Source organism: Psammomys obesus, unplaced genomic scaffold, assembly GCF_907164565.1.
Source record: "Psammomys obesus unplaced genomic scaffold, mPsaObe1.curated_primary_1811, whole genome shotgun sequence".
In the NCBI taxonomy this organism is placed as follows: Eukaryota; Metazoa; Chordata; class Mammalia; order Rodentia; family Muridae; genus Psammomys; species Psammomys obesus.
This window is the reverse complement of record NW_026591598.1, coordinates 8,542,672-8,569,106: the sequence shown is the minus strand read 5'-3', so window position 1 is coordinate 8,569,106 and position 26,435 is coordinate 8,542,672. Positions and strand designations below refer to the sequence as shown.

The window sequence follows — 26,435 nt, the reverse complement described above, 5'->3', positions numbered from 1 at the left end:
TCAGGACGCAGTCCTGGCTGGTTTAGAACTTGCTCTGTAGACCAGGCTGGCCCTTGATCTCATAGAGATCTGCCTGCTTCTGCCTCCCAAGAGCTGGGGCTAAAAGCTGGAGCCACCTACTCTGCTAAGGTAGAGGACTGCTGAGTACAGTGGCTCACACTTACAATCCCAGCATTCGAGAAGGTGAGGCAGGAGGACTGCTGTGAAGTTTAAGATCCGTCTGGATGGGCTATAGAGTAAGTTTTAGGCCTCTGAGACCTTGTCAGAAAATAAGGAAAAAGAAAAAAAAAACAAAAAAACAAAAAAACAAACAAACTGAAACAAACAAAAAGATTTACAGGAAGGGAAAAAATAATTTAGAAGACATCAACAAAGCCAGGTATGGATTAGAGAGATGGCTCAGCTGTGAAGAGCACTGGCTGTTCCTGCAGAGGACCTGGGTTCAGTTCCTAGCCCAGGAGCTGGGTCACAACTGCCTGAACTGCAGCTCCAGGGTCTCCAACACCCACCTTTGACCCCTAGGGCACTATTCATACATGCAGACACATACATAAATAAGAATTTTTTTTACTTTATATTTTAAAAACCCACATGTGATGGCACTTGGGAAGCAGAGGCAAGAGAACAGATTAAAGGTTAGAGAACAGAGGGCAGATTAGTGGCCAGCTGGTCTACACAGTGATTCTGAGGGAAGCCAGGCATGCAAAGCTAAGACTCTGACTCAAAAAAAAAAAAAAAAAAAAAAAAGGAAGACAAAAATCCCAACGCTAATAATATAATAAAACAAGCAGAGTAATATAAAAAGGATCTAAAGGGTCTATATTCTTAGGACACGAAACAATCAAAATCTTGCTACACATACATCTGACATCCCCAACTTATCTGCAAAGAATGGAGGCAGGAGCAGGTGGACCTCTGTAGTAGGTTCAGACCATCCTTACCTACATAACAAGTTCTAGGCCAGCCAGGGTGACAGAGTAAAACCCTGTCTTCCAAGGGGCTGGAGGAGAAGATTAGAATGATGGAAGCGAGGTCAGGAGCACCTGCTCTCTTGCACAGCACCAGGGTGAGGTTCCTAGTACCCACAGCCATCTGTGAGTCCCGTTCTGACAGAGCTGGCACTCTCTTCTGGCTTCTCCAACATGGTGCACAGACATACCCCAGGCAAAACATGCATCCACATAGAAATAACTCTACCTTAATAACAACAAAAAGATATGACAAGCTCAAAGCTCTCTCTCTTTTACCTATTTCCTGTCTTATCCCGTGAGTTTTAGATGTCAGGACATGCAGCAAGGGACAAAGAGGCTATAAATTAACCTAAACATGACTCAAATATTTAATTTATGCATTCATTAAATTTTTACCTGTTATCAATCTTAAAGTTCAAGGTGCTAATAGCAACTCTAAATGAAAGTCAAATATAAGCATTTGCATAAAAGCATTAGAAGACGATTAATAGGTATTTCCACACAGCTGCAATCTATTCTATACTTCTAGTGATGAAAAAAAAAAAAAAAAAACCACTAAAAACATTTACCTATGCTAATCCTCATGAAATTGCAGAGAGAACACCCTCCAGTTTTCCAGGCACTCAACTGCATTAATAGCACTTTCATTACTAAGGTCATAATTCACATTTCCTGATTTTGAAAAGGATCACAATTGGGCACCCTTGAAAATTAGGCTGATCTCCACATTATTTCTTGAATATTTATGTATTGAGTTCCGAAAGGAAGAGAGTGATTAGATCAAGTGATGTTAGCAAATTCCCATTTATGTGTTTTAGTGTTATTTGGGAATAACAAATAAGATGCCCTAAGAAATAAGTCAGTGGACTTAGAGAGAAAAGGTTTTTTGTTTTTGTTTTTTTCTTTTCCAGAAAAGGGATTTATCTATGCTGACTGAAAGCTGGGCCACTCGCAGCTCACATCCAGTTATGATTCCTAAAACACACCCAGGCTGGTTTTTATCTGATGCCTCTGCAGGAATTGAGGCCACGCATTAATGCACTGGAGATAAAATCAATCTGAAAATTTCTTAAATCAAATACCAATCCTAGAGTAATACTATATGTGCAGGAAAGGCAGCCAACAGTAATAAGAAGCCAATTATAAACTATAAACCACTCGGCTCAGATGTCCTGGTTTGTTACTGGCAAGGCCCATTACACACAGTTTGCACAAGTTAAAGGCACTGACAAGTCAGAACTGCTATGCACATGCACACACACAGCAGGACAACCCTTCTCCTGCCCTCCCCCCCGAATATCAAAACACAATTCAATTAAAAACGACTCCTTTGCAATGTCCTGTGCCTAAGAAATCACTAACAAATATCTTTCCCAGTCTACAAAGCAGTCCAGCCGGGTAGTAAAGGGCCAGCTTTGGAGTCAGTTGCAGGATTGCCATACTGACCATGCAGGGCCTGTTCAGTTTCTTTACTTTGTAAAGGCCTATGAAGACTAAATCCAGTCAGGCATGGAAAACCCGAGCACAGGAGAACTAGACAGATCCTGGTAGTGCCAGCCCCTTGTTCCTCTATCTTTGATTCCCTACCTTTAAAACAACCAAGGAGGCACAAGTGACTTCACCAGTGCCACGGTGTGCTACCATGGCCTCTCGAAGGGCGCTTGGCAGAGCTGCAAGCGTTGAGTATTTGAATTGCTCTTAGTCTGTGTGCTCTGTGGAGAGGATGAGAGACAGGTGGGCGTGGGAGAGGCTAACCTCCCCTTTCCACAGTCAAACACCCCAGTGAATTCCTTGAACTGACAATCTACTGGTCACCTCCCACACAGACATGCACAATGGTGCGGAAGGGAAGTCTTCTACCTTAGTCCTCTCTGTCCTAGACCACAGCAGCCCATCGCTAACCCTAGAATTCCTCAGCTTCTACCCTCTCCAGCAGTACAAATCAGTAACACTTTACAAATACAGCCTCTACCTCAAGGAGAGTCTTACATAACCTTCTGCACAGACCTGACCTTGTAACTGCTGATCGCTGACCTTCGGCAGCTCTGCTCTGCAGAAGGCAGCGATCGGAACTTCTGACTCAGATTTGTGTGTGCTGGATGCAGTTCTCACCCTGTGATCCCAGCACTTTGGAGGCTGAGGCAGGAGGTTTGGGAATTCCAGGCTAACCTTGGTACAATTGTCTCAAAATCAAAACCAGTGGCACAGACCTGTCACACCAGCACTCAGGAGGTGGAGGCAGGAAGACCAGAAATTCAAGGTCATCCAGCCTGAACACTCTTCTCTATTTTCTCCAAAATTTCTTGCCACTTTGTCATACTCCCCTCTCTGTCCTCAGGGCCTAGGAAATCGGGTAAACACGAATAGGCACACTGTTCTCACTCTCACAGGAGGTTGGCACAGCACTCAACAAGCTGTTTAATCTCTTGGGTTTTGAGACAGGGACTCATTATGTAGCCTAGGCTAATCTTGAGCTCATGATCCTCCTGCCTCAGCCATCCAAATGCTGGGATTACAGGTGTGTGCCACCATAAGCCCCACAGTTGGTTATTAGCAGCTAGACCATTGGGAGTCCTAGGCCCAACCTGGGTTACATGAAAGAAAAAAAAAAAGTTCAAGCTGGCAAGATGGCACAGCAGGCAAAGGTGTTTGACATCGGCCTACAACCCAAATTCAGTTTCTAGGACCCACACAGTGGAGAGACCAGCTCCTGCAAGCTGTTCTCTAACCTCCACATAAATGCTAGGGGGTACACACAAGCACACACACAAATTAGGTGTCATTTTAAAAATAAAGGTTTAAAGCCAGGTGTGGTGGCATGCAGTTCTAGTGGACCTCTGAATTCAAGGCCGGCCTTATCTACCAAGTGAGTTCCTGACAGTCAGAGCTACCTCATTAGACCCCATTGCAGGGGAATTTTTTTATTAAGTACAGTGTGGTGACACACACCTGTAATCCCAATATTATCACCACATGAGCAGGCATTCCAGGCCAGACTGAGCTAAAGTGAAACCTTTTTACAAAACAGAGCGGAAGTTCCCATGCTATATAGAGTTCGTTAAATCCATGTGGAAATAGAGCTGAGGTGTTGTGGCACCTGCTCTTTTTTTTTTGGGGGGGGGGGGGAGCTTGCCATCTGTGAGTGCTAGGTACTCCCAACAATGCTAGCTTGTGGCCCCTTCATCCACCCTCAAAGCCAGCAACATTAAATCCTGCTGATCATACCCAGGAAAGGCTCTCTGAAGAAGTAACATTTACATCAGGATCTACCAGGGCACTTAAAAGATTCCCATTTCAACACCCCTACTCACATGTAAGTGTCCCTCACCACATTGGGCTCACATTCACAAGGCCCAGGTACTTAGGATGTGCACATCTTTGAGGAACCATTATTAAGTCACAGGGTCTCTCTGTGTGGCTGTGGCTCTCCTGGAACTCAGAATTTTCCATCTGCTTCTGCCTCCTGAGTGCTGGGATCAAAGGCATGTGCTACCACTGCCCAGCTCAATAAAAATTTTCAAATTTCATCAGTTCCATCATGTAGACATGCCAGAAGCTAGAACCCACCAATGAACTAAGTACAGCAGAGCTTCTGGTGCTCAATCAGGACAATCCCAGTGAAATCAAAATCCTCACTGGGAACCAGGGAGGGTAGCGCAAGCCTGAACTCAGCACTTTAAAGGGGGAGGGGGACAAAACCCCAAGATGAGATCAGTCTGCTCTACTTAAGTTATAGGCAAGCCAGGTGCGGTGGCGCTCGCCTGTAATCCCTGTCTCCCCTCAGACCATAGTTCTGGATATGGCATGGAGTGCAGTGACACAGGCCTGTAAGCCCAGCACTCAGGGAGGCAACGGCAGGTGGTTCTCTTGTGAGTTTGAGGCCGACATGGTCTACAAAGCGAGTCCAACACAGCCAAGGCTACACAGGGAAACTTTGCTGAGGGGGAGGAAGCTTGGTGGTAGTACTGTTTCCAGTATGGGGTATGGAAAAGGAACTGAAGTAGAGGTGGAATCTAACAGGTTCTATCTTTTATATGTGTGCACTCGTGTGTGCCACAGCACAGGCCACGTGCCTGTAACTTGCCGAGTCATCTTGCCAGCTCCTCAGTAAAATATTTTTCTAACAGGACCTCTACATACCTGTGGTTATCCTGGAACTCACTTCACTCACAGACCAGGGTGGTCTTGAACTCAATAACAACATCTGCCTCTGCCGCCCAAGTAACGCTGGGATTAAAGGTATGTGCCACCAAGTCCAGCTCTCAGTCTTAGTATGCAAGAAACAGCATGTTTATAGGTTGGTGGGAATGATCTAGAGTTAACGAAAAGGGCATTTTCCTTACATTTGAACTCTTTAAATGAAAATAAGTGATGAAATCAAATACATGGAAACACTTGCCTTAAAAAAAAAAAAAAAAAAAGTGAGGCAAGGTGGGGCGGCACTCACCTGTAATCCCAGCAGAGGTGATCTCTGAGGCCAGCCTGGTCTACACAGTGAGTGCAGGACAGCCAGGGCTACGCAGAGAAACTGTTCTCAAAACAAACAATGTTGAGGGGCTCAAGAGACACTTGGTGGTTAGTGTTTTTTCAGGCTCTGTGGAAGACACGGGCTCCTTCAGCACCAGTAAGTACAATTCTCTTTTGGCTTCCATGGATACCTGCATACATGTAGGAGACATGTACTCAAGCAGGCACACATACAGCCACTTTTTTTTTACTCCTAGAAATGATGCTTATAGAATGGGACCCTTTAAATGGTTATGTTGGCAGTAACTAAGATAGTGCCACAGGGTGCCCAGCAGAGATGGGCGAGATGTCAGGAACCTGTGAATCTTCTTTGCTTTGCTTTTCTTGGCTTTGCTGAGTGCTCCCACACATTGGCCAGGGCACACTGTGGCAGTCAGAGGACAGCTTTCAGTAGCTAGTTCAAAGTGTCATTGTTGAGACTGTCTGGCTCTATTACAAGCTAGCTGACCTGGGAGATTTCAGACAGTTCTGCCTCTGCTTTCCATCTCTCCCCAGGAGTGCTGGGATTGCAATTATCCATGGCATCCAGCTCTCTCTATAGGCTCCAGGGATGAACTCAACCTTTATACTTGCCTTTTACCTGCTGAGCAGTCTTCCCAGCTCCTTGATTCCAGATTTAAAAACCAACCAGAACTAATGTGAAGGTGGAAAAGGCATTAAAGATGTAAGAACCTCCAAGGAGAAACAGCAAATGAGACTGATTTGACAGTGTTAGACAGCACTAGGGTCCACATAAGGCCATGAAACTTTAGACTCGTTGGCATGTCCAGCTGCACAGTATCAGAGAAAGTCGAGTACTGGCCTTAACCAAAAACAGGTTAGTCAGAAAGAAAAGACAGGGCATGGTAATTTCCTGTAGAGCTGAGTAATTACCTCAACCAACCATAGACTCTAAGAGGGCTGATACAGGGCACAAGGTAAACACTAAGCAGTGGGACCAACAGCTTTTCAGGAGCAAAGCACAATGCCATCCATTTTAACTGTGTGCCAAGACAGGATCTTGCCATAAAGCCTAGGGCAGCCCTCAACCCCCTGACCTTGTCTTCTTAGCCAGAGTGCTTAGATCACAGATACTTAGCATTACACACAGCTTCTGCCGACTGTACTGTTTCCTTTAGACTCGGGTCCTGCCTGAGCACTTAAATGTATATCTGGTTTACCCAGTGAATAAAGAGACACTCTGTGATACAACAAGCAGCTATTTCTTCACTTTAAGAGCTTAAAGAGCCCGATGGTGGTTGTAGCCCATCCCTTAACCCCAAGCACTCCGGAGGCAGATCTCGAGTTCAAGGGCCACCCAGGGCCACCCAAGAGAAATCCAGCCTTAAAAGAGCCGAAAGGAAAAAAGTTTAAAGAAAAATTGTAATGCCTTATCCAAACCTATGACAAAAACAAATTCCTTGGAAGGAGATGCCAAATGCCTATACCATTCAGCCCAAGAACTGAACTAGAAAATGTATTAGTTGTATCTGAACTGCGGTCAGATACATCCTTACTCTTACCTCACATTTCAGTGCCCTGAAGTACACTATCAGGATACACATCAGGCCTTGAGAATACCAGGGAATCCATAAAGCACTCAGTTTTGGCGTAGAGAATAAATGCACAAAGAGCATGTAAAATATGTTTTATTGTTCTTTAAAAGGGTTCAGGGTTTGGTTTTAAATCAAGCTGCACACCTTTCATCAGTCTGACATCTCTCTCACATGTCAAACTGGCTTCAGCTAGCAATACTTCATTAAATCCAAAAGAAAAAAAAGTTTTAATTTTGAGGGGAAAAGTCCAGTTCTGAGAACAATTAACATTAGTCTTATTTAAGACAAATGAGGCTGTTTTATGTTGCTTTATATACCCTTCTCCTCACAGAGAACTAGGAATGCAATTGTCTCAGGCAGGCACTGATACTGATGGACACCTGCATGCACATACCCTCACAGGAGCTCTTGTGCTCACACGCTCACATGCACGCGCACACACGCACCCCCCTCCCAAAAAAAAAAAAAAATTCTTAGCATGTCAAGTGGAAAAGGTTTTGCTGGTATTGATCAAAACCCTTGGGAGTCAACAGCCAATCTAAACTTAAAGGGTAAGATACCTATGTTAAAGCAATCTACTGTCATGTTCTGAAGATAACTTTGGACTGATTCACCATTTTTACTTTAAAATTCTAGACACAATGTCAAAAGCATTATTTTTCATTTTCTGGGAAAAGGCAGGAAGGACTCTACATATTTGCATTTAGTCAAAATCAGAGCAATTCCAGCGACAGTAAAGTGTCATCAGTGAGACATCACCCATCCTCCTGGCCTAGCTGACACTAACAAAATGGGAAGTCTGGCTCTGCACAGTGCATCACCAGACTGCAGGCCTGCACTCAGGGCTTGGGGCACAGGGGGCTGTCAAGTATGAAACATTTAGGTGAAGAGGGGGTCCCAGGAGATGCCCCTCTACTTGCTTTGTCATCACAGCCTATTCAACTGCCTTCTGCAAGTAAGGAAAGAGCTTTTCTGTAGCAACACATTGAGCAGAGCCCACAAAACGCCACTGTATGCCGGGAGCACCGCAGCCCCCTTTGCTACTTGCTCACTGGGCTGCCTGCCATTGCTCTTCCACCCTGTTACAGCGGGGACACACACTCACTAGGTAAGGCTGGGTCTGACCATGATTTTTTTTCTTTCTTTTTTTAATCTCAGAACAATCTAGTAATAACAAGGTGTCAGGTGGTTACACTGAACTGTACAAAGAGTAATTTGAAAACCACCACCACATGCATTTCTCAAGACTGTAACACTGTGAGTGTTCTGTTGCTTCTCTGACTATTTCTAAAATCAGTCTTAAAATTTTAAGATACTGCTTTTCCATGACATCTTTAGATAGCAAACCCACAGCCTACAGTTCTACAGTTGTAGAAACATACTAACTCTCCTGGACACATCTTTTCAATAGTTTCTGGGATGCCCACTGTTTCACTGTTGGGGGGAAAAAAAAAGGATTCTCTCAACTCAATTATAGCAAACAGCCTCTTTAGAATGTCATTTCCTCACCATTTACCCAAACGAAAGGCTCCTGGCTACTTCTGACACTCTAATGTTAGATCAGGGCTGTGCGGAAAGAAACTAACATGAACACCCATCATCAATAGACTAAAAACCACCTGAATCATATATGTCCCACTGCTTTCTTTCTTTCTTTTTTTTTTTTCGGGGGTGGGGGTTATTTTTTGTTGGTGGTGCCCAGGTGGGCTTAAGGCTGTCAGACACACGCACACCTACAGCAACAAGGGCTTCTTCCTATTCCATCTACATGTATCAGGAGATGGGAGGGGGCTGGAAGAGACATGAGAAAAATCTACCTCCCCCAAATCCCGCCACAAAGAGACCTACGTGCCAAGCATAATGAAGAGTGTGCTCCCCGACAACTGGCTCCACACTGGTTAATATTCTGCTGGTTTTCCTCAGACATCTATTTTGAAAAAGCTTAAAAAACACAGGAGATTTTAAAATAATTCAATCCTGGCAGAAATCAAAACTCCAAAACTAGGAGCATAATCATCTTTCACTAAATTAATCCCTTTTCCTTTCTTTTTTCTTTTCTTAAACATTTTATTCGTGTTATAGAGGGATTTCTTTATCGCTTGCTTTCTTCTCAATCATTAGGAGTTGAGGAGTACTGAATCCATTACTACTTTGATGACACAGTAAGATTCCAGGTTCACATTTCCAGGTACCAAGAGTTCCCTCTATGCCACGATCCAGTCAGCCTTCCTCTACTCTACTGAACACAGCAATGCCCATTGGTATCTCTGAAGCGTAATCGCATCTTAGGTCGGTATTTCTCCAAGTAAAGCAGCTGTTTGGAATTGAATGCTCCCCTTCTTTTTCTGAAAAGACAAAAACAGTCCACAATCATGTAGCAAAGAGCTGTACAGCTTACTGAAATGTACTACTTATAAAATAATGCCTTCTTATCTAGCTCTCCCAGCTGAAAATCTGCATATTATCCATACAACATCATTTTAAAAAGTTGGAACATAGCTGGGCACAGTGGTGCATGCCTGTAATCCCAGCACTCAGGGAAGCAGAGGCAGGTGGATTTCTGTAAATTCAAGGCCAGCCTGGCCTGCAAAGTGAGTCCAGGACAGTCAGGGCTACACAGAGAAACCCTGTTTGAAAAAAACAAAAAACACCAAGTAAATAAGTAACAGTAAGATAAAATAAAATAAGGTTAAACCTCAGGACAGACATGAATGGCAGACAGTGTGACACTTCTGTCCCGGAGCCAAGAACCATGCATTGCATGTCTCTACCACAGTATTTTCCCCCTCTTAATTTTGTTAAAGAAAGGGACAGCATGGTCTATTACTTCAGACTAATACCTAGGCTGTCAGGACACAACCATTATAATACTGTATGAAAACAGCACATGTAAGAATCTCAAGTGATTAATCTACTCCTCCATGCATTCCTTTTGCCTGCTAGTCATATATTAAATTGTGCTGGGTGTTCTATGTAATCCAACGAAAGCAGCACTGATCAATCTACTCAGTGTCAAGATTCTTAGACATCCAATCACAAACCCATGGTATTCGGTCTTTGTCCCATGCCTTAATTTTTTTCTATCTATCTTTAAACAGTATTTGAAGCCCAAACTACCCAGTTCTTTCATATTCCAAATGATTCCTTTCCATAACCTCTTCCTCATGTATAGCCCCAATTGGAGTTTCTGAACATACAACTTCATACTCACTGTCTTATGAACTGAACAGCATCTTCATACTTCATTCCGCATTCAATCAACGCAAGTGCAACTAGCACAGGAGCCCTGCAGAGAGAAGGCCACCCATCGATGGTTAAGTATCCACATGCCTTTAGAATCTAAAGATACTTTTTAATTTTATTTGGGTTCTTATAGCTTCATAACCCCTTTTTAAAAAAAATAATTTATTTAATCTTATTTTATGTGCATTAGTGTGAAGGTGTCAGATCCTTGGAATTGGGAATTGGCATTACAGACAGTTGTGAGCTGCCATGTGGGTGCTAGGAATTAAACTCGGGTCCTTTGGAAGAGCAGATAGTGCTGTTAACCACTGAGCCATCTCTCCAGCCCCTCTACCACCCTTCTATAAAGACATTTTTTAACTGAATGCTCACACATCACCAATTTGAGCTTGTCCTGGGTATGGTGGCACAGGCCTTTAATCTCAGCATTTGGAAGACAGGTGAATCTCTGTGAGTTCAAGGCCAGCCTGGTCTACAGAGTGAGTTCTAGGAGAGCCAGGACTACAAATTATAGAGATTCTGTTTCCAAAACAAACTAACAAAGTAATGAATGGGGGGAGGGGAAGAGAGAAAGAAAATGCACGAGCGAGCAAACACTCAAGATTTTTCCTCTCCAACTCGGTAGCCCAATGTATTCTTCTGGAACAAAGTCTCACTATATAGAGCAGGCAGGCCTCACACTCATGGGTAGTCCTTGCCTCTGCCTCCCAGCACCACTATACTCAGCTTCTTTATTGGTTTTTTGTTTTGTTTTTTTTCTGTAGAGTCCTGGCTATCCTCAAACTCACAGATCTGCCTGGCCCTGCTTCCCAAGAGCTAAAATTAAAGGCACAGGATTAAAGACATGTGACACCACCAGTTCTAGTCTCTATTCTTAAAAAAACAAAAGGTGTTAAAACTCATTAATAGAAGTATTAATAATAATACCTCTGACTACTTAACTGAGACAGGCACAAGAAATAAAGTGACCCAGTGAGGCCTTATACCACAACAGCCTTCAAGAGAAGAACAGAAACTTCTAACCTCATAAAGAAGCCTGGGCACACTAAAGTGCTAAGCAGAGCTAATGGCTCAAGTCACCGATACCTTAAGGCAATGGCATCTCACAGTAATGGTCTGAGTCACAGTGCACACTATAAATTGGCATTTAACCTGATGTTGATCAAAGTATAACCACACTATTGAAAGCAATGCTCAGTGAAAAAGGTTTTTAATCACAGTCAAGTTTTACTGTCCATACACCTGTTCTTTTTTTTAAAAAATCATTTGTTTATTTATTATGTAGACAATGTTCTGTCTGCATGTACACCTGCAGGCACCAGATCTCATTATAGATGGTTGTGACCTCCATATGGTTGCTAAGAATTGAACTCAGGACCTCTGAAAGAGCAGCCAGTGCTCTTAACCTCTGAGCCATCTCTCCACACCCTCATACATCTGGTTCTTAAAGTAACCTTCTGTTAACTTCCTTTTCAATTCAATCCAAACCCAACCATATACAGATAATTTAATCTCTAAAACAATGATAATTTTGTTGCCCACTTAATAACCTAAAACTCTTACATGCAGTATGGCATTAGAATCAGATCCAGACCCAACACAAATGGCTCTTATGAAAGCCTATTATACTAGCATTTCCTCATTTCCTTTCCAGTGCTTTAGTATCATTTAATTGCCAAATGCAATTCTACCAAGGTGAAATTTTTAGTTGACTTACTTAGATATAACAATAAATTCAGAGAGAAAAAAAAGTTTTTACCTTCCCAAACCTGCAACACAATGCACTGCAACACAGCAACCTGGCTCTTCCCGAAATTTGGTTTTTAACAGGTTTAGCCAATCATCTACTATCTGATTAGGGGGTGGAGCTCCATCATCAAACGGCCAATCCTGAAAGAAATGACTTCTTACATTAAACTGCTAGGTTCTCAAGGACTAACTTCCTAACACAAATGAGCTGGAAATAGTTGGCAGGGCAGGCAGATTTAACTGAATTAACTATATCACTTAAACCTATTCCTTTTTTTAACAACCCCCCCCCCCCCCCAACGGCTAACTCCTGAGACAGGAAGACCCACCTCAGCCTTCCAAGTGCTGGGATTAAAGGTGTGAGCCACCAACAACCAGCTACTTAGTCCTTTTTCGGTTTTTGTTTTGTTTTTTGAGACAGTTTTGTATAGCCCTGACCATTCTGGAACTCACTCTGTAGACCAGGCTGACCTGGAACGCAAGAGATTCTCCAGCCTCTAACCCCCAAAACATTTGAATTAAAGGCGTGCACCACCACTGCCTGGCTCACACACCTATACTTAACACAATCCTGATCACTACTGAAAAACTAAACCTGAATCTGTCAAATGAGTCTTCTAAAATGAAATATAACAAATATCACACACATCTAAAGATAGAAAGACACAGATACACACATATATTTTGAACTGAACCTAGGGACTTATAAACACTAGGCAAGCATTTTACCACTGATCACACACTCCCAGCCCTATCTTAACTAAAAATCTGTGTCACAGATCTAGACACTGTATGGTCAGAGTAGCAACTAGACATAATAAAGAAAACCATTAACACTGAGAACAAGTAAGAGGACAATCATTGCTAACATGCTTTAAGCCTGCCTGGTAAAGTGTACCAGACAGTCTCACTGGTCTCTTCAAAAGTGTATTTGAGGATTATTCCCTTGGTTATTGTGGTGGTTTGAATAGGAATGGCCCCAGAGATTCATGTTTGAATACTTGGTCACAGGAAGTGGCACTATTAGGCAGTGTGACCTTGTTTGAGTATGTATGCCCTTGGAAGTAGTATGTCACTGTGGAGGCAGGCTCCAAGGTCTTACAAACTGGCTAGTGTGACAGTCTGCTTCTGCTGCCTGCAGATCAAGATGTAGATAGAACTCTCAGCTCCCCCAGAAGCACCGTATCTGCCTGCATGCTGCCATGCTCCCAACATGACAATAATAGAGTCTCGAAAAGAAGAGTTATGGAGTTGAAAGAGCAAATCTGTCACAGCGGGCAGATCCAAATTGAATAGGATTCTAGCAGCCTGGGTGGTATGACCAAGTATGACCAAGTGGTGGGCCAGTCCCTCATGGCAGTTAGAAGGACCTATATCAGTCACGGCATCAAATGTTATGACAGACTTAAAATACAGCACATATGACAGATCTGGTAGGGAAGATATTTATTCGGGAAAGCAAAAGAAAATTAGGGCCTGAATGAGCTATGAGGACAGAGTGAAAGAGACAGAGATGGGGGGAGAAAAGAGAAGAGACACCCCAAAAGAGAAAGGGGAGAGAGCAGAGAGAACAAGAGGGAAAGTGGCAGGCCTGAAGTATCTGGCCCAGATGATGATAGGACGCAGGTACTGACATAGGATGTTGCCAGGAACCTAAAGGTCCCTAAGGGTAGGCCAGCTGAATTGCCTGTTAAACATAACAGACTAAACCTCTGAACTGTAAGCCAGCCCCATCACATTTTTTCCTTTATAAAGAGTTGCCACGGCCTTGCTATCCCTTCACAGCATGTCTTAGACACCCTAAGACAGCAACCTATCTCCTCCTTTAAAAAATACTTTCTAGCTGGGCTTGGTGGCATACGTCTGTAATCTCAGCATTCAGGGAGGCAGAGGCAGGTGGATCTCTGTGAGTTTGAGGCCAGCCTGGTCTACAAAGGGAGCACAGGATAGCCAAGGCTACACAGAGAAACCCTGTCTCCAAAATCAAAACCAAACAGACAAACAAAACAAAATTTGCTTTCTGTAAGTCCAGGACAGCCAAGGTTACACATACAACGTCTGTCTCGAAAAACCAAACAAAAAAGAAATCCTTTTTAACAGGTTGTGGTAGAGCACCCCTTTAATCCCAGCACCTGGGAGGCAGAGGCAGGCAGACTTCTTTGAGTTCGAGGTCAGCCTGGTCTACAAGTTGGGTTCCGGCACAGCCTGGCTATACAGACAAAACCTGTCTCAAAAAACCAAAAAGAAAGAGATAGAAAAAGAGAGAGAGCTTTCTGGAAATCTCCAATAAATGTATCATTTTTGTGTGCATAAAATTAAAATGCAGGGATTAAAACTCTGCCCAAATTGCATATATCTCATTTGGTAAGGACAGTATCAATGACAAGGCTCCTGAGACTATTTTATCAAGTATCTCCCCCCCTTTTTTTTTATGGTGTCATGCAGCCTAGTCTGGCCTTGAACTTGAAGATGATCTTAAATTTCTGATCCTCCTGCTTCCAACTCCCAAATTCTAGGCATGTGCTGAAATATCCCCCACCCCCACCTGTTTTTTTCAGTGCCTTGAGACAGGCCTTCCATGGCCTTGAACTCAAGAAATCCCCATGGCACCCATTGCTGGGATTAAAAGTCACCATTTTCACCACATGCAGCCTCCCTTTCTCTTCCAGATCAGAGTTTTCTTTCAGCCCTACCTGCATTTACTATACAGCACATTACTGTTTTTCTAATCTTCCTTGACACCCTAGCCAAGAGTTCCTTATTAACCTGACACAAACAGGAAAGATCCATCACATTCTATGCACTCTCTCCCACTCCTAAAGGACAAAAATGGAATGGAGAATTTTTCTGAAGCTTGAGACTATTGTACTGAGACTGGCTTGGAACACTAGAAAAGCAAAAACTGATCCTGCAATCATTACTGGCACCAGTGGAACATTCTAAGTAGCCCATTGGCCACAACAGCCAATTATGTTTGAATTGTCAACTCTGCCTCATAATTAAAGGACTGCCAGTGTTCTAACAATTGTTACTATAGCTAAACTGTATTCAAGCACCTAGTGGAGAGCTTAGCTTCCTTTAAAGTGACATGGAGAAGAAACAATGTGCATTACATGCTACCCTTGAAGACAAGCAGCTTCTTTCTGTGGTTTGTTGTTTGTCTGAGGTTTTGTTTTGTTGACAGGATCTCAGTGTTTGTTGCCCTGGCTGGTTGGACAACCTCCCTATATATATATATATACATACACTAGCCTGGCTTTGATCTCACAGATCCACCTGCCTCTGCCTCCCAAAGGCAACATCATACTCAGCTGTTGTTTTTCAAATGTTAACTCAAGTTGGCTCCCCCTCCTCCTGCCTCAGTTTTCCAAGAGCTGAGATTGCAGGCATAAGCAGATGGAACACAGTTTTAAAAAGAAGCATTAAATAATTTAGAAATATCAGAACCTACACTAATGCTGCTAACATCACCATCAGGTGGCCTATCCCAATGCACCTGTGACTTGCAAGACTATTTAAAGAATTGGAAGGGCTTTATCTGTTACTTTTCAGAGTAACACTTTCGAAACCTCTTTCTTGTGAAAATTTGAGTAAATCTGCGTGGAAAATGGCAACCACCTAATTTTCTTCAAGTTTAGGTTAAGACAGTTAATTTTATCTGGACCCCACTATTTAAAACAAAACAGAAAGCCAAATTTAAAGGACTGGAATAAATCCCAGACCTAACAGTATCTTCTACAAACTAATTCAGGTTCTATGGTTCATTGTATTTTATGAAGGTGTTTGCCAACATTACTAATTCAAAGACCATGGTCAATCCAAAGTGATCTATCTTCTCATACTGCCCATTACCAAATAAGTTGATTTCTCATGTACCCACTAAAGAACACAAAAGAGGGGAAAACTAACTTGTATGAGCTTAATTCCAAATTTGAACCTTCTGGTTTTGAGACAAGAGTTTCATTACAAAGGTCAGGTTGGACCTGGCCTTCACAGTAACAATCTAGTCCTAACTTAAATTTTTTCTGCTTAGCCTCCCAAGTTCTGGGTCAGATATGGACCACAGTTCAGAATTTTAAAATCTGTCTGTAAAATACACAGGGCCAGGCAGGTTAGACAGCTCCATTGATCCCAAGCTTGATGAACTAAGTTAGACCCCTGGTATCCAAATAAATGTAGAAGAGAACTGATTGCACAAAGTTCTCTTCTGACCTCTACACATGCACACAATAATAAAAGACTGATTGCAACCCATGGACCACAGTTTTTTAAAAACACACTATGTTGGCAATAGTTGAGAAGACTATTGACCACAGACATGAAATGACAAGCTACCTTACCAACAAGGAAACTTACCATGTTACATAACTGCCTCCCCAGCCACTGACCAGGTAGGGACCAGAGATCATTGAATTACCTACCTTTCCTTATTACTCTCTTCCCAGTTACTTACACAATCTCCAGTTCTCTTCCTACTACATTGCCCTCACAAAGGCACATAAGACCTTATGGCACAGAAGACTATAAGGTCATTCCATTCCTAACAGCTGCTCTTATGAGCCAAATTATTTGGGAAGTGGAGGAAGGAGAAGGTAGAGTTTTAACTAACCAAGTCTCCTCTTTTCTGTAAAGAAAGAACAATTAGCATGCGCGCTTTGTCTTCAACTGACTGGCTAGGTCTAACCCTACCAGAGCGCTTCAGAAATCTACCAAAGGGTTACAAACTACTCTGTACCATGATGCCTTCTCCCAGCCCTTAGCTTGTTCTCCTGCCTTTTTGTCCTCTACACATTATCCACAAAACATTAAGTCTCTAATAGATTAGCACTCAGAAAATGGCAGAGGAACCATATGAAGTGGTTCTGATGAAAATTACTTTATTATATTCAAATTAGTAACATAGAAACAAAAGCTAAATACTGAATTAATCTCCAAAATATAAAAATGACAATTTTCATTGTATATGCAGGCATGTGGAGGTCTAAGACACCTCAGGTATTGGTCCTACTCGGCTACTGTCCACTTTATCTCTGAGGGGGTCTTGAAACAGGGTCTCCCTGTTGTAGCCTTGGCTGGCCTGGAACTCACTATGTAGACTGAGAGCCTCCTTCCTGCCTCTGCCTCGTAAGCACTGGAATTAAAAACAGGCGCTGCAATGCCTAACCCCTTTTTTCCTAAAATTTTTTGAGACAAGGTCTTTTCACTTGGAGATTCTAAGGGACAACCTCGGGTCCTCGTGCTTTGACAGCAAGCACTCCACTCTCTGAGACATTCCCCCTAGTCCCCAATTTCCATGTTTCAGAAATAAGTGTGCACTCAATTTTGCCCTTCATCATTTGTTGAAAATATTCTGCAATAACAGACTCCAAGTACAAAATGAATGCTGTTGCTCATGCATTAATCCAAAGTAACTCTGCAACTGGTAATTTGGCACTTGGGTACCAAGCTTCATAAATATCAAAATGTCAGTGTGTCTGTAGAAACAAACAAAGACACTATATACTCACTAAAACATGGATTCCTTCTTTTTCAACTGGAGCTTTATCATATGTAGCGTCACAAACTCGAACCAAAGTTGTCACTCCGTACTTCTTAAGTTCCTTTAAAGAAAACAGCTATCAGGGTACTTGCTTTTGGAATCTGAGACGTATGTTTGAGAAATGTGCTATTACAAACTACACAGTATCGTTCTTAGGCAAAGCTCAAAACTGATCTCACTGCAAAAACACAGACACACTCCTTGTGGGAATAAAGGACAATTTAGTAGCACAGCATAAAAACTTTTTAAAAGTTTATATACACTGACCTAAAAACTCTATTCTTGGGACTTCACAGAAAGAGGTAATTAAAGATAGGGCAGCTTACACAGCACCTTCACCATAGACAGAACAGTAAAAGGTAGAAATGTTGTTTACTAGTGTTCCACAAGAGGGATGGCACACCCATACAGTGAATAATACAAAAGCAACAGTAAAGACAGTAAATATGCGGTATGATCTTACATGGTGTACTTATAAATATACACACACAGGAAAAAAATTCTAGAAGGTATTTAACAAATCAAGGTTTTTAATTTATGTGATTTTGCTTTTGTTGTTTATTTTTCGAGACAGGGTTTCTCTGTAAAACAGCCCTGGCTGTCCTCTAATTTACGGAGATCTGCCTGCCCCTTGCCTCCCAAATACTGGGATTAAAGGTATATGACACCACAGGCTGGCTGTTTTGATTTTGAAATTAGGAAGAAAAAGTGATTTTAAAAGAGCTAGTACACAACTATAGCCAGATGCCTTTGCTCCTTTAAAGGAAAAAAAAAAAAAAAATACAGGCCAGGAATGGCTCCCCAGAGGCAAAGGCAGGCAGATCTCTGGAATTCAAGACCAGATAGGGCCTTGATATAACGAGATCCTGCCTAGAAAACAATTATTTACATTTATTCATTTTTGTGCCTGTGCTTATGAACATACCACAGTGGATATGTGGAGGTCAGAAAACAATATTCTAATTTCAGCTCTCTCCTTCCACCATATGTGTTTTGGAGGTTGTACCGAAGTTTCTCAGGTTTGGTAGTTAAGGGCCTTTCCCACTAAACTATCTCACCAGCTCTGGCTATGAATTTTAAACAGGAACTTCAGGTGGGCCTAGTGGCAAAGACCTGTAATATCTGCTACTTAGATGGCTAAACAGAAGGATCACAAGTTCAAGGCCCACCTAAACTACTGAATTAAGATTAAATTAAGGCCAGGCTGGGAAATTTAGTGAGTGCCTCAAAATAAAAAGCCAATGAAAAGCGTGGGGAACATAGCTCAGTGGCAGTTTCTTGGCATGCACTGAGGCCCTGGGCTCCATTTCCAGTGACACTGAAGTGGGAAAAAAGACTTCAAATTACGTATGTTGGAGGCATAGGTAACTCAGTGGTAAAGTCCATGGCAAGCCTGCATGAGGCCCTGAGTTCAATCCCCAGCACCACAAAAATGAAAAAAAATTTAGAATCTTAAAACAAGTTTCAGTTATCACTCATCAGAACACTGTGTTACACTTTTTTATGATAAAATCTATTTGGCCTCAGCTCTGCCACCCATAAAATAAAAGAGTCCTTGGATGGCACCCAGCTGCTCCCTCTTCCGTAACACACAACAGAATTCTCACTGAGCAACACAACCAGTAAAAAATTTAAAACTTCATATTCAGATATTTGTTAAAGAAAGTAAAAACTTTGTTCATTGTCTTCATTAACGAAAGGGGGGAACAAATGAGACTATATCTTCCCAAGCTTCTGGATTCCTGTATTTGTGATAACTATTATTACCAAGTAGTTTGGGGTTGAAGTATGTATAATTTTCTCTTTTTAATTATTACATTTTAATCTAGTGCACATGGACACACATAGGTGTGTTATGGAGTATGCGAAAGTCAAGAGGACAACTTGGGGGAACCAGTTCTCATATCCCCAGGATGGAACTCAGGTTGCACACCTGACAGAAAGCTCCTTTACCCATCTCACCCACCCCTTAGCACAAGCTTTACTGTGACAGGCTTACGGTGCTAGTGCTACCAAATACAATGAGCCTTTGCGCCAATGACTAAGTGGCTGAGGCTGACTGGCCTTACCTGTAGGAGGGAAGGAACAACAGTATCTGTGTCTCACTGAATTTTTATACCTTAACACAAACAGTGCTTAGTGCTCACTACAGTTCTGAGCACACACTGTGGTCAATAATGGATTTTATTACTGAAAACGACAAAAAGTATTGCTAATAATAAACCTACAACACAAGAAAAAAGTAGTAAACTAGAGTATCCCCAAATTCCATAAATTCTTTCAAAACTTCTATATTGTAATAATTCAACCCAATGTAAACTATGAAACAATAAAACATTCAGTTATGTTATTTTTAAAATACTAATTTTAAATAGTACATTTAAGCTATAAATCAATCCCAAAAATAGACTATGTGACAATCTTACCTCTGTGAACTTGTTGAGAGTAGCATTGGTGGGGTTGTGAGTTATCAGAAAACGCATGTTCTCATAAGAGATCTCCACAGGGGCTGGACGGTTCATTGTGGCAAATCAAAAGTGTGAGCGTGCGTGTGTGAGTGTGGTGGGGAAAATGGTAGGGAGGAGGAAATCAATAAATCTTGAAATGTTTCGCAGCAGAAAACATTAAAAAGACCACTAAAATGCCTATTATTGATCTCTATTTTCTCTATTCAACTTGTTTATTCCTTATGAAGCTTCTCTCTTCAACACAGGCAGAATATTAAGAATCCACTTGAATCCAAATTCAACTTGGGCCTCAATGTCTGCAGATGGATACCTTCAGCTTCCAAAAAAATCCAACTACATACAAAATTTAAGCAGCCTTTAAACTACATTTAGGCACTAGTGAGACAAGTTAAAAGTGTAGGTTATTTTCCACTTTTGTTTACTTGATGCTTAATTTTACTGGAGTCATTAAAAGAAATATGCTTGCAATTAAAAAAAAAAAAGCCTACTACTTCTGAGGCCAGTTTCGGTGTCCAGAGTCTTCAAGGCAATGTTAATTATGGCACATATAACCCACAAGCTCACTTGTCAGCAAAAACGCTGTGCTGAGCCTGGCAGAAGTCTGCCCTCACACTCAGAATCGCCATAAATGTGCAACGTATATTCCAACGAAAAACCTGGGGAGGAAAGCATAGGTAAAATAAAGTAAGATTAAGAAAAGAACAAACAGAAGCCTTAAGTAAGAATACCTTCTCCAAGAGCCCAAGATAGGTCAAACGTCACGAATGCTAAATGATTGACACCCTATAAAGATTAGGATAAAGGGGCATACATAACAAGATCTTAAACACCAGTCTTATAATTATGTCAAATTCATTCTCCAGTGTCTTGAGATCTTAAAAATTCATTCAAGTCATAAATTAAGGGTATTTGAAGAAAATTTCCTTCCCTGGACTCTCTTTTTAACTGTCCAGTTCACAAAACTACTTTTTTTTTTTCTCTTTTGATAGTAAATAAAGTAGGCTATTTGTAAACAGGCTGAGGACAAGTAACAGAATTCTACTTTAAAGATTTGATTTTATTAAAATTTTATGAACTGGTCCCCAACTGTTTGTTTTGGTTTTTCAAGACAGGGTTTTTCTGTGTAGCCCTGGCTGTACTGGACTCACTGGACTAGGCTGGCCTCGAAATCACAGAGATCCGCCTGCCTCTGCCTCCCTGAATGCTGGAATTATAGGCCTGTGCCACCATGCCCGGCTCTAATTATAGTATTAATCTATTAAGCATGGTCAGATCTTTTATCTTAGAGCTGGAGCTATAGCTCAAGTTGGTATAGTGCTTGCCTAACATTTGCAAGTCTAGTTTGATCACCAGCACCTCAAATGGGTGTGTGACACATATTCAGTAATCCTAGCACCTAAAAGCAAGAAGATCAGAAACTTGAGGTCATTCTTGGCTACACAGCAAGTTCAAGGTAAGCCTGGTCTCTACACACACACACACACACACACACACACACACACACACTCCCACACTCCCACACTCACACAAACACTATATTTTGCCTCCAGTCACATGAATTAATTGGGCTTCAGTCTGAAGTCCTCTTTGGCCAGGTGGGTTTTGCTTTTTAATGTATCACAATTGTCTGTGCACTAAACTAATATACAAACCCATCCTCTTATTTCTAAGTCCAGTTTATCCGTTTTACTATTTTTCACATCACTGCCTCAAGAGTACAAAATCAGTCAGGCAAGGCTGTAATCTCATCACTCAGGATGCTAAAGTAAGAGAGGAATGCCAATTTTTTGGACTACAGCTACACAGTGAGAGCCTCTATCAAAAATAATTTAAGGGAATTTTTTTCCCCAAAAATTTGGACTTGGTCATGTACGGCTTTAATTCTAGCTCTTGGGAAGCAAAGGCAGGTGGATTTCTGTACATTTGAGAGCAGCTTAGTCTACAAAGTGAGTCCAGGCCAGCCAGGGCTACATAGTAAGACCCTGTCTAAGAAACAGAACCAAGTTTAGGGTTAGATAGATGGCTCAGTGCAGTGATAGCTGTGAGTCACCTTGTAGGTGTTGGGGATCGAATCTGGGCTCTCTGGAAGAGCAGCCAGTGCTCTTAATTAGCACTGAGCCATCTCTCCAGCCCTTTAAAAAAGGTTTCTAAAGGAAAAAGAAATAATTCTGGAGGCTGGAGAAATGGATCATTGGTAAAGAGCACTTGTTGCTTTTGCAGAGGATCTGGGTTTGGTTTCCAGCATCCACATGGCAGCTACCCAGTTGTCTATGGCTCCAGTTCCAGAAAAGCCAACACCCTCTCTGGCCTCCAAAGGCTCTTGCACGCATGCTGGGCACCACACTCAAAAAAGGCCAGGTAGTAATGGTGGTGGCACACACTTTTGATGCCAGCACTCAGGAAGCAGAGGCAGATCTCGGTGAGTTTAAGACCAGCCTGGTCTACAGAGCCAGTTTCAGGAAAGCCAGGTAGAAAAAAAAAAAAAAAACAGACAACAAAACAAAGCCAACAAGCAAAAAAAGGAAAGGAAAAAAAAAGAAAAAAAAAGAAAGGTGAGCTACCTGAAGGTCAGTGGTCCCCAATACATCACTCCAAATATTACTATAACACAAAGTCAGAGAAGTAGCAGCAGCTGTGATATTACTCTAGGCCTGGTGCTTTGAAACAACTGAAGATGTTTCTTTACAAACTGGCTCAATCACATAGTGTCAATACAACCCTAAGTGCCTCTGGAAACATGGTCTGAAAGTTTTTTCTTTCCTTTTCTATTAAGTCACCAACAACTAAAAGTTTGGGGGCTTTTACTTCAGCCCTGAAGTTCAAGGCTGAAAATATAGCCTACGCTTGCCTAACAGGCATAAAACCTTGGGTTTGATACCTCAGCACTGAAAAATTACAACAATAATTTAAAAGATTGGGTACAGCAGCACACACTGGTAAATCCCAGCAGTTGGGAAACAGAGGCATAAAGACCCAAGTTCCAGGCCAGGTTGGGCTATATTATTAGACTTTGTCACAAATAACATATTAAATTGGTAACAATAAAAATATTTGGGAGGCAGGCGTGGTGGCACAGGTCTGTAATCTTAGTACTCTGGGAGACAGAGGCAGGTGAATCTCTATAAGTTCAAGGCCAGCCTGGTCTACAAAGTGAGTCCATGACAGCCAAGACTACACAGAGAAACCCTCCCAAAAACAAACAAACAAAAAAATCATGCCGGATGTACTTCAGTGATGGAACCATGCCTCTGGTTCCATCCCCAGCACTGAAAGGAAAAATAAAAATACAGGCTGTATGTGACCAGAGAAAAAAGAATATGAAAGATACTGGTGTTAAGTCATTTAGCGAAGAAAAGAAAATATAGAAAACCTGAGCCTACAAACTTTCAAACATCTTCTAGTCTCAGACTTTTTTCTTATAGATACTCTTATTTTCTATATGGCATATTTGATATTACCATGCACACAAAACTAAAACATTCCTAAAATATGGCCCAGATTTTGTGGCACCCACCTTTAGAAGCAGCACCGAGGAGGCAGAGGCAACCAGATATGTAGGCGTTAAAGCCAGTCTGCTCTACAATGCAAATTCCTGGCCAGCCAGGGCTACAGAGCAGAACCTAGTCTCAAAAAGGAGAGAGCGACCTGAATTGGTGGTGGCAACTCGCCTTGGGAGGCAAATGCAAGCAGATCTCTGTGAGGGCAGCCTAGTCTACAGAGAAAGTTCCAGGACAGCCAGGAGGAAGAGGAGGGGATAATCACAAATTCAAGGTCATCCTTGTAAGTTGTAAGTTCAGCCAGGTCTACACTGCAAGTTCCAGGACAACCAGAGCTACACAGAGACCTGCCTCAAATTATGACTATTTTTATAATCCTTAACTTTAACTGTAACCTCAAGCACGGGCACCTAAGGTTACACAAAACATTTTACAGAAGACTTCTTGTGTGGTCAAGGAGCGTTAGAGCTAGGAGAAATGCAGAGAAACTATTCTGACCTTTTAAAAACTAAAAGATATTGTTCAAGTAGGTTAAAATGTTTTTAAGACCAACACTATTAATTAAGAACAAACCACAGACAAGAGCCTAGATTTCCTGACTCCTTAGTTCTTTTTTTCCTTCAATTTTGGATACACCCACATTTTCTTCAAGTCCCATTCTCTCTGTAGGCAAGTCTACCTTTTCAAGTATCTGCAACCGATGACTTCTATGAGGAAAAGAGTATTAAAGAAACAACTCAAAACAATGGTTTGCATACAGTACACAGCAAAACACGAGGAAATTCTATCCTACATTTCAATCTTTTGGTTCAATGTTATCACGGCTAATGTGTATCAGATGAGCAGAGGCACTAAAAGGCTTGCATTGTAGTAGCAGCCAGACTTAAAAGCTTACAGTCCTAGCATTAAATTTTCTACCTAATCTCCAGTGTTTGTCTGCTGAGCAAACAAAACAAGCTTTATCCCTTCTTATCCCTCCCACTTCATTCTGGAAGAACCATTTTCAGGGATAATCATAACTTTTTATTAGATTTTCAATTCTTAATACCGAAGAGCTCCAACAACAGAATTTCTGCCAAAAGCAACAGTGCATTCTATCAAATAACAGACACATGATAAAACTAAGTTTCTGCCCCACCCCTTCTCCCCCACAGTCCAACGACACATCTACAGTACAAGTTTTGCATCTGTCATTTCAGGTAAATTAATGTTAACTACAGTTGACACTTAATACAAAGTAAACCAGTTTTAAAAACAAAATCAGAATCTCCACCATAACCTACCACAGCTAGAATGTTCAAAAGTTGCAGAGCCCTGTATTATAGCATAAATACTGAACTTATGTCCCATACGGGGAATTTTTTTTTTTCCCTAAACTTCTCTGTCTAGCATGTATTCTGCTCTAGCTACTCTTAAAAAAAGAAAAATCATTACTGGTCTGGAAAAGTAGCTCAGTGGGAGAACACATCCTCAAGACACCCAAAACCTAGCATTTGATTTGTAAAAGTGGAACCACAAAGGCAAAGAAAGGGCTTACCCGCACAGGGACTTTAAGACCCTAGGTCAAAAACTTACCAGCAACATGATACATTATACGTGACATAGTCTACCTTTTATAGCACCTATTTTTTTCTTTTTTGAGAGCAGGCTCCTCTGTGTAGCCTTGGCTGTCCTAGTACTCACTATGTAGACTAGGCTGGCCTCAAACTCAAGAGATCCACCTGCTTCTGCCTCCTAAGTACTCAACTCGGATCAAAGGTGTATACCACCACCACCCAACAATACAGAGCCTAATTTTTAAAAGGTTACATTTGGGGGTTAAAGACATGGCTCAGGTAGCCCATGGCAGTTCAATGTCCAAGTGGGTTCCACAGTAATGGGAACAGGGACTGCCTCTGACATGAACTGATTGGCCTGCTCTTTGATCACCTCACCCTAATGGGGGAGCAGCCCTACCAGGCCACAGAGGAAGACAATGCAGCCACTCTGGATGTGATCTGATAGACTAGGATCAGAAGGAAGGAGAGGAGGACCTCCCCTATCAGTGGACTTGGGAAGGGGCATGCATGGAGAAGAGGGAGGGAAAGTGGGATTGGGAGGGGAGGAGGGGAGGGTTTATGTGGGGATATAAAGTGAATAAAGTATAATTAATAAAAATTAAAATAAAAAATTTTTAAAAAAAGACATGGCTCAGTGGTTAAGAGCATTTGCTTCTCTTTCAGAATGCTATCACTCAGTTCCCAGCATGACAGGCAGCTCAACACAGCTGGTCCCCAAGAGCATCCTCTTATATGGCATATACCTTAAATTTGACAAATACAAATTTAAGGTACATTTCTGTTTTCTATGTAATGTTTTAATTTCAGGAAGAAAAAAAACAACTATATTTTCACAGAAGAGTTGGAAAGCATGGTCTATGACAGAAATCCCTTTAACCTAAGTGGAAGGCTAGATAGAAGCAATGGAGAGCAGAGGGAAAAGACATAGTGGTTTGGAAGAAGAGGCAAGCAGTCAATGACAGAGACTAAAAACTCTTGAGGCTAGGGGCCTGGAAAGATGGCACAGCAGTTAAGAGCACAGAATGCTTTTCCAGGAGTCCTAGACTCAATTCCCAGCACCCACATGGCAGCTCACAATGGTCTATAACTCCAGTTCCAGAGGATCTAACAGTCATACACTCAAAACTACCAATGCACATAAATTAATTAAAATAAAAACTCTGAGGGTATAACAGTTAAAATCCTGGTGTCAGTATTCTACTGTTTATATCTACTTAAATGAGAACCTAAAGCCAACTTGTATGAAATAATCCAGTACCCATCCTTTGATGAGGTTATATTCTTTGTGTTTTGTTTTAAGATTTATTTATTTATTTATTTATTTATTTATTTATTTATTTATTTATT

The 26,435-nt window shown here is 41.7% G+C and overlaps 1 protein-coding gene across 2 annotated transcripts in view; it reads right to left on the bottom strand.

Moving 5' to 3' along the window:
• Positions 1–7,108: 7,108 nt before the first annotated feature.
• Positions 7,109–26,435, bottom strand: part of Ptp4a2 (protein tyrosine phosphatase 4A2) — a 31,847-nt gene continuing 12,520 nt past the window's right edge. For both annotated transcript variants that reach the window (XM_055611359.1, XM_055611360.1), the window contains exons 2-6: positions 19,991–20,688; positions 17,533–17,625; positions 12,036–12,166; positions 10,245–10,319; positions 7,109–9,378 (exon numbers count right to left, since the gene is read on the bottom strand). In XM_055611359.1, coding sequence (XP_055467334.1) covers positions 9,270–9,378; positions 10,245–10,319; positions 12,036–12,166; positions 17,533–17,625; positions 19,991–20,086 — 504 coding nt within the window. In that variant the 5' untranslated portion in view covers positions 20,087–20,688 and the 3' untranslated portion in view covers positions 7,109–9,269. The remainder of the gene's footprint in view (positions 9,379–10,244; positions 10,320–12,035; positions 12,167–17,532; positions 17,626–19,990; positions 20,689–26,435) is intronic.